The sequence below is a fragment of the Plasmodium coatneyi genome, chromosome 4, assembly GCF_001680005.1.
Source record: "Plasmodium coatneyi strain Hackeri chromosome 4, complete sequence".
Classification (NCBI taxonomy): Eukaryota; Apicomplexa; class Aconoidasida; order Haemosporida; family Plasmodiidae; genus Plasmodium; species Plasmodium coatneyi.
This window is the reverse complement of record NC_033559.1, coordinates 1039530-1048766: the sequence shown is the minus strand read 5'-3', so window position 1 is coordinate 1048766 and position 9237 is coordinate 1039530. Positions and strand designations below refer to the sequence as shown.

General features: G+C 40.9%; 1 protein-coding gene across 1 annotated transcript; it reads left to right on the top strand.

Annotated features, from left to right (window-relative positions):
* Positions 1-816: 816 nt before the first annotated feature.
* On the top strand, positions 817-7092 carry PCOAH_00008220 (STE/STE20 protein kinase; the record flags this gene model as incomplete). The annotated part of the gene is made up of 1 exon (XM_020057632.1): positions 817-7092. The coding sequence occupies one exon, from the start codon at positions 817-819 to the stop codon at positions 7090-7092; it is 6276 nt and encodes a 2091-aa protein (XP_019913166.1).
* Between the last annotated feature and the right edge of the window lie 2145 nt (positions 7093-9237).

Sequence of the window (9237 nt, the reverse complement as noted above, 5' to 3'; positions counted from 1 at the left end):
ATTTGCGCTTGTATGTGATGGTTCCATCTGCAGTTGTGTTGCCGTGCAGCGATCGCATGTGTACACATATGATCACGTCCTGCTGTACCATAGGTTCTTTTGCGCTGGGGTGTGTTTATTCTATTTTATTTTTTGTGACAAGCCCATTGCGTGGTACTTTTTTACACACGAATGTAACTTCCACAAATGGTTTACACTTTTTAAGAAGGAAAAATTCTAGTGGGAAAAAAAAAAAAAAAAAAAACTCCCATTGATCATGTTGACAGTCACAGGAATGATGCTCAATTTTTGTTTTTCCCAAAAAAAGGGGAATAACAGGAGGTGTTACTTTTTACCTGATCGGCAAGGCATTATTTGAAATTTTTTTTTTTTTTTTTTTTTTTTTTTTCCATGTTGTGCGCGAGCAGGCTAGAAGGAAACCTTTCCGTAAAGAATCTTATGAGCTGTTGAGAAGGTATACACTGCAGGGAAAATATGCGCGTCTAGGAAAATAACGTTGGTAGGATTATTCATGCGGCAAACGCACATGAGCATATTTTTTTTTTTTTTTTCCACAGTTGTATTGGTGATTAGTAGACGAAATATTGGGACACATTTCAAAATGTTCCTTTCCAAAATGTGGCTGTGCGGGGGGGTAACATAACGCAGCGGAACAACCGTGAACTTATATACGTACGTATGGAGCGCACTATGTGTTGGCAGTTTTGTACGTACAACGCAGATTTTCCATTTTGTTAACGTGTAATTAGCTCAGAAGACGCTCTTCCTACTGGTCATGCGAGGTTTGGGTAATGACTCAAACAACATAAGTAAAATATGTTCTCAGTTGAAGCGGAAAACACCTTGGGGTATGGAAAAAAGAAAACGAGTAAGAAATTTACTACTCATGGGGGGGTTAAGCGATTAGAGACAGACAAAAAGATTAAAAGGGAAGGGAAGGAAGCACATGAAGTCGATCATAATGAGGTGACGAATAACGTTCCCATCATGTTTGCGAGGGGGATGAAAGTGGGACAGAAAAAGTGCTTAATGGGTGAAAATGGGAAAGACAACCCAGGCGAAGAAACAGCATTGAGTCAGGAAGCACCTCATTTAAGAGTAAATCTCACAAGTGAAGAGGCTGATGAAGGTACTCATTCGACGATGATGAATGAAACGAATGTGATAAGTAAAATTACACCCGTTGCAGAATTTCTTCGGAGCAGTAGCCAAGAACCCGCCTGGGGTGATAACACCCTTGTAAGGGATAAAAGCACCATGAGGTACTCCCTCCCTCGAAGGAACATCAGTGTTGATTGTGAAAACGAAGGGAAAACAAGCCTCTTGGTGAGTCCCTCGAATGAGTCAAATAACCCTTTGACATGTTACCCCAAAGGATACCATCGCAGAGGTTGCTGTTCGCATGTTCCGCCACAACATTTTGAGCGCCATATTAGTAAAGCGGTAAATTTAACAAAAATGAAATTGGAAAAATGTGAAGGAAGCAATTCTGAAAGTGGGGAATTCACGAATGGAATTTTCGAAAGTGTGAAGGGATCTATGTCTAAGGATTCCCATTTGGGGAACACACTCGCAAAGAGGAATATCATGAACTGGGATAACAACGATTTTGCTCTATGTGGAAATAGTGTGGTTAATCTCGAAGGAAAACTACAGGATGATGAAAATGGAGTACACGAAAATGAGGAGCGGACAAAAGGAGGAGAGACCGATATGAGCACAGTTAGGAGTGCCGAATCGGTCGATGACGCTGCAACACACGGGGGGATCCAAGATAGGGAAAATCATCAAATGGGGAATTTAAACAATGGAGATGCAGCAACGTTTGATGTGGTAAAGTTGGGCAATTCCCCTATAGGCAGCCACCACTCAGATGACAACATTTTAGAATATAAAAACGAAGAGAAAAATTGGGAGCACTCAAAAATGGAAGGGGAAGCATGTAATGGGATAAACAGTGGGAGTGCTATAAGAAACCCTGTTAGCGTAGAAGGCAAAAGTGAGTCTATTGGTTCTGATATAGCATCTCCGGAAGGGGCTGAAATGGAAGGTACAGAAAAGAAGGCCCGTACCGTGAATATACACCCTATCGCACAGGGAGACATCACCCATCCAGAAGAAAGGGAAGGTAAAAGGGAACAAACCCACAACGCACTTCGCAGCAACGGTACAGAACGACAAACTTTATTCAGCGCCGATATAGGGAAGAAGAAAATGTTGCATTCCCTAAATGAAGTAGAGATAAAGACGGATAATTGCACTTATCGCTGCGTTCATCACATAAACAGAGCAGCGAAGGTGTATTCCAATGTCAGCACAGTAAATTTTTTAAAAAACAATGTGATTTTTTTGAGGAAAAGAAGAGGTAACAACGCCTGTAAGAAGGATGGTAACCGGAGGAGCTGCAGCAGTAGCAGTAGGAATGTGAAGAAAGAGGGGGATGGGAAGTGTAAGGACCTACCTAAGGAACATGGTGTAGTACAACATATAAGAAATACTATTTTGCTCGCCCCAAAGGGTACGTCAATATTTGTGGAGAAAGGTGAAACAAATGGGAAGTTCCCAAGTAGGGGGAGAAAGGGCAATTCTTCGAGCGATAGAGAGAAGGGCGACATGGTGCGTGGGGATGAAAAGGAGCCCACTTCCCCCCATTTGGAGGGTACATCGAATAGGGAGACGTCACCAAATAGGCTGAGGAATGAAAGCAGGTTAATGATGAAGCAAGGTGGAGAACGCCCTTTTGTCGTAAATGGGTATATATGTGATTTCAATGAGGGTCAAAGCAGTTCCCACGAAAAAGTGCTCTCAAGTGGATACTCACGCAGAATGGACACAATGGAAGATCAGTCGTCCCCCTTAAATTGGAAGTTCAACGTAACGGATGAGCTCAAAGGAGGGTCATCACCATACAGCATACAAAATATTGACGTGAAAAGGAAGCCATGTGTAGCAGGTCAGGTGGGGCTTAAAACGGATAAGACACCATTGGAAAAAGAAAAAAATTGTGACAATGTATGGAATGGAAAGAAAGAAAAAAGGCTCCATTTTTCAAGTGTAAAATTTGGAAGAGGAGGAAGACATAGTAACCTAGCGACGGGGAAAACAATACAATATAAGCTATTTCACGTTCATGACATGTTTAGCAATACCCACTTGGGTGAACCGAAGGGGGAAGAGGAGGCGAACATGAAGGACAGAAGGACAAACCATCCTTTTAGCTCAGTTCACCATCGTGTTGTAACCGCACATGACAAGTTGACCACTGGGGTAGACGTAACTCAAAAGGTGGGGGAAGAACATTCCCCCGTGAGCAGATCCAACCATAGTGACCACATAATGAATATAATGAGTGGGTCGAAAAATCAGCGACAAAATGATAGCATGCGAAGTGGTCATGTTAGGAACAGCAAAAATGAGTTCTGCATGAATGGTACCAATTATGGTATTATAAGTATTCCTAATTGGGCGTCCAGGCAAAACATACAAGTTAGCACCCCCAGCCAAATGAACTTCACCCGTTGTGGTGGACAAGATGTTACTAACAAGCCCTTTTGTGGTGACCAAGCAGGCAGTGAGGAAAAAGTTGGTCAGGGAGGGAATTACCCCCCTATGAAGGAAACCCTGTTGGATCGAATTAACAAATCTATTTTCTCGACGAATAGGAAGAATGAAATGGATCACTCCTGCATGCAGTTAGAACTGGAAAACATAAAAATAAAAGAAGAAGATCATCGAAGAAGGGTGAAGAATCAAAATGTGAAGGATGTTTTTCCATTAAAAAGCGGCAGAACCATCTTCCCCCTCTTTACTCCAATACGGAGAAGTGATAAAACGAAAAACAAAAAAGTGTTTCATATAAGAAATAGAAATGGGTACGTGGTACAAGATTCACCAGAAATGAGCCCCACGGTGGCTACAAATCGGAGTAATGATGTTCATGTAAATGAATTTGTAAAAAATAAATTGTTAGCTAAAGGAGGAGGGGAATGCAATTTTCCCCCTAATTGTACTACACACATGAGAGAAGAATCAAATGTGGGAAGTTCAAACGGGTTCTACTATGATAGAATAGAAGGGAGTAACAACCCCTATGTGAATAATTGTAAAAGAAATGAAGACAAGTGGAGACACCCCTTGGACAGCCTTCTTAAGAATTGCTACAAAGAAAGAAGAAACAACACAACTGGCGAGAAGTATACCAACAGAAATTTTATCATTAACAGGAGTAGGAACAATTTGAAGAATGAATATAAAGCGTTTGGCATTAGTGAGGAGGGGACTTCTTCTGCCCCGTTGGCCAACTGTGAGGGGAATTACACTCAAGAGCACAGCAGGGGGGATGTCTTAAAGAGGAGCGACGTTGACAAAAGTTGTGTCTCAGGTAGAGCTGACCAATTAAACAAGATAAGCGGATCGGAAATTGACGTGAAAGATGGCGAGATGGGACGAACCTACTTGGACAGGGCGCAATCGGAATATCATAGAACGATGTGTGAGGATAGGGAAAATGTAAAGGAACTGAACAAGCAAAAAACAGAGACAAATTTATGTGGCAAAAATAATAATCCCATTCCAGAGCAGACAGAGAGATTTAATTTTTTTCATAGCGAGCATGATTTATTTAACGGGGAGAAATTAAGGCTTTATTTTTCCAAAGGGAAAAATGCCCTACATAATGGGATTTTTAAAATAAGGAGCGAAGTTGGGATATTCTCAATTTTTAAAAATTTCCCCTTTTTCGAGGAAGGGGCGAAAATGAGTGATGCGGGGGGGACCAACCAGGAATCGATTTCGTATGAATGTAGATATAACGCCGAGTTGGTTTGTCGCCCGGGGGGGAGGGAAGTGCGGGATGTTGCGAAAGTTTCGGCGGGTGCGGTCGATGGAGGATGCACTGGTGAGGAGGACAAGAATGATGAGACTGGGACAACTGCAGTGAATTCGCAGAATGGAACTCGTGAGGTACATAAGATCATTTGTGGCACGAGCGAAGTGGAGGAGCTCGTGTGTGCAGGATCGGACGACGGAGCAACGGGCGCGAGTGGCCAAATAGGTAGCAGCCCTAGAAGTTGTAGTAACGGTAGTAAGGGTAGACACTCGTGGAACGAGTTCGCCGGAGGAAAAACATCCCCGGGGGAAGGCTCACAAATGAGTGCACTGAGTAACCAAAACGACGAAGTGAAGGACGCAAAGGGGGGAACTCTTACCGAGGAGGACAAGTGCGTACTACGAAGGGGTGACGAAGAAGGCAGCGAAATTAGCGCCAACATTGTGAGGGACGATATTACAAACGCAGTGTGCGAAACGAGTCAGGTCGAAGAAAAGAAATGTGCTTTGTTTGGCAAGGAACAGAGTGACGCTTTTTTCTGCCCCAAAGATGGAGAGCTAAGAACGGCGGACAGGGCCAACTTGGGATGCAGCGAAAACCTTGATTTGAAGAGGCAAAAAAGTGATCCCACAGGAAGCTCAAATGAGATGATTAATAATTTCGAGAAGATTGCCGAAAGGATCAACTTCATTTTAGATGATACCGTGGAGTTTTTTAAGAAAAATTTATACGTCCATAATGGGTATGGCTCTGTAAAGGTATACAAAGAAGACACGGGGTGGTTAGGAGAGAACACAGTGGGTAAGTGGTCTCGAGTGTACAAAATTAATAAGGTGGTTTGTAAGGGGGCTCATGGGGTGGTGTTTTCCGCGTGGAGGGGGGAGGAAGGGGATGATACTGGTAAGCAGCTTGAAGAGAAGGCAGAAAAAGACGCAGGCCTGGAGAAGGAAAACGAAGTAGGCGAGGGAACCAAAGAAGTGGAAGGAACAGCGGGGGATAGCATCGATAAAAGGAACGATGAGTGCATCGATGAAGGCAACGATAAAGACAGCGGTCAAAGCAGCGATCAGAGCAGCTATGACGAAGAGAATTTGGTGAGCCTGAAAATTATTAACTTGCGCTATTTAAGTAAAGAAAACAGTCTGAAGAGAATCATGAAGGAGGTGCATTTCTTGCAAATTTGCAACCACCCTAATATTGTTAAGTACCATGAATCCTTTTTCTGGCCTCCCTGCTACCTGGTCATAGTGTGTGAGTTCCTCTCAGGGGGAACATTATTCGATTTATATAAAAAGTGTGGAAGGATAACTGAAGATGTGTTGGTGCACATTTTAGACGACGTATTAAAGGCGTTAAATTATTTGCATAACGAATGCCCCTTATGTTTAGTGCATAGGGACATCAAACCGACGAATATCGTTTTTTCGAAAAGTGGAGTGGCAAAGATAGTAGACTTCGGATCTTGCGAAAAGGTAGAAGATCTAAAATTGCGTGAAGTTGTGGGAACTCTTTATTATATTTCTCCAGAAATTTTGAAGAGAGAAAAGTATAACTGCTCAGCAGACATCTGGTCGTTAGGAATAACTATATACGAAAGTGTTATGTGTGCATTGCCATGGAAAGGGAAAAAAGATATTGAGGAATCTATAAAACAGATTGTGGATTCCTCTCCTAAAATTAATCTCTGCTCCGGTTTTAGCAAACAGTTCTGCTTCTTTGTTGAGTCGTGTTTGCAAAATAATCCTGAAAAAAGGGCAAAGGTTGCACATCTACTTGGTCATAAATTTTTAACGAAAAAGAGACTCCTACGGAGGAAACCGAGTTCCATTTTCGAAATTAGGGATATTCTCAAAGTGAACAATGGGAAGAGGAAAAATAATATTTTTCGAAATTTTTTCAAAAATATTTTTTTCTTTAATGATAAGAACAAACGGAGAAGGAACAAAGCTTTGGGCTCTAAGTCCTGCGAACCGGAAATGTTTTACCAGCAATTAAAACGAGAAAACTTTGACTTCTTCGAAATTAAGTTGCGAGACGAAAACAGCAGGTCTCTGGACCACTTGCACGTGGGTGAGACGAAGCTGGGGGAATCTGAAAACGAAGAGGGCGGCAAGGAAGGCGGCGAAAATGGAAAAGCAGAGCCAAATGTGCATGACGACGGTGACGCAGAATGCGCAGAGGTAGATGTCCAACGGATGAATAACCTTTCCTCAAACTATCTCGATTCAAAGGAGGACATAACGAAGCAGGCTGATGCTGCCTAGAAATACGCATTCACATTGGGGAGTGTTACTAGGGTAGAAAAAAAAAAGAGGGAAAAAGGGGAAAAGTGAAAGACGAAAAAGAGGAAAGAAGTAAGCTTGAAAAAAACCAACAGAATGGCTTCCTCCCCCCCTTTAACGCATTGCGCATTGGTTATTCACAAGTCGTGCGACTGCGGTTCGTCTGATCGGAATGGACTATGTGAACCTGTCCCGACTGGCGCCACGTGAACATGTCCCCTTTATATGCCCTTCTTCGTAACCCGCCGCACTGACCTTTTCCAGTGCCCCAATTAAAAAGTTTTATTTTTCACTTTTAAAAGATATCATGCGATGTCTACCAAGTTGTTTTAGTTGTGTATGTCCATCAAATTATTTTTTGTTAATTCGATGTCATGTGGATGTCCTTTCTACGTAGCGTTTCGCGATTCTTTCGGCTACGAGTTAAGGACATTTACCTTCAGTGCATGTTCGTGTCAGGGAATACTTTTTTTTTTTTCGTTGGTACCCCATTATCATTTCATTTATTCATCATTTTTTCCCTTCTTACCTTTTTCAAATTTCATTTTTAACGCGTTTGTCGTTGTAATTAAAACAAGTTCATTTTTAATTAAAGTTTTATATTTGCTTCCATAAAAAAAGTTTCCTCCTATTTTGGAATGGGACTTATCCAAAGTGATGCAGATTTGTTTGTGTACAGAGGTAGGTGCTTCTCCTACACCTTTATTCTTATCATGTGAAGATGTCAATTTTTCCGGTGGGAATGTTCTTTCCGTTTATGTAAATATAAAGGGTTGCACCGTTTAGAATTTTGCCCGTTGTGGCGCTTTTTGTGAGAAGTTCACTGGAAAAAGACCACACCAAACGTTAGGGGTGGTATTATGGCCTTTCCTTATAATATAGCAAAGGCGATGCGCCTTATATTCGCGATAATGTGCATGTGCAGACGTGAAGTACCGGGAAAGGGGGTAATTCTTCTGTAGTTATGGGCTCGCCCTTTTGGAAAGAACCCTAGGATTGAAAAACTAGGACTGTCAACTTGGATGAACGGAAGGCGTAAAATTAGTCAACATGCGTAAACATTGGTGGGAATTTTTTTTTTTTTTTGCCAAAGATACAGAATTGAGTACTTCAGGATGTTTTCGCCGACCTGCAAAAGTACGCATCCCACTTCTAATCCCAGCAGTTGCACAGGAAGGGTGCAAATAAAAATTTGACATTCCTTTTTTTGTTACATGAGGCGTTTTTTTATGTTGCCCTTGGGAGTTTATTTGCCTGGTAGGAGTTTTTTTCGGGGATTTCCTTTTTTTTTTTTTTTTTTTTTTTTTTGTGATTAAAATATTGTAGTGGGAATGAAACTAACGTTTTTTCACTTGTATTTTATTCTTTTCGGAGGCAACGTTTAGCGGGAGGTGAACTTTGCGCAGTTAGAAAATGCCCAAAAAAATGTGTGAAGAATGTGCGAAGGGTGTGTAGCCAAATCACGTCCTTCTGCGATCGCTGACGTTGTGTAGCATTATTTTCATGTTTATTGTTTTTAAACCTGTGAGTAAATATGTATGGATACCTACACACGCCCCACTACACGCATTTATTCAGTTATTTGCTCGGTGGAATGGTTTATTAAAAGGACTTAGAAAAAATAGCAATAGGTGGATGTTATGTGTAAGTTAAATTTGCATTGAAAAAATCCAAGCCTTCACTTTTCCGTTTCTTTTTTTTTTATTTTTTTTATTTTTCATCGTTAGCTTTTGCTCTAGTTTTGGCTTTATTTTATTTTTTTTTTTTTTGCGTGGTTAGATTCGGCTGCTTCACTTGGCTTAATATCTTAAGAGCAGGGATTTTACCATTATGGTACATTTATTTTTTTCTTTTTCACGTTTTATCATTATAGTAATAAATGGTATATATGTTTGATTTCTTTTATTTTTTTGAACCCTCTTCTTCTGTGTTTTATTGCATTTTATTATTTTATTCGTTTTTGTGCCCTTTTTAGTTTAAGTTTTTTTTTTTTTTTTTAAATTTTTAATTTTTCGCGTCATCCACATTGTGAGAATTGTTTCGTTTTCGTGAAATTTCACGGATTGATTAATGAATAAATGTATTGGAGGATCGCTCCTCATTTTATGTCAGCATTTATTCATTTTT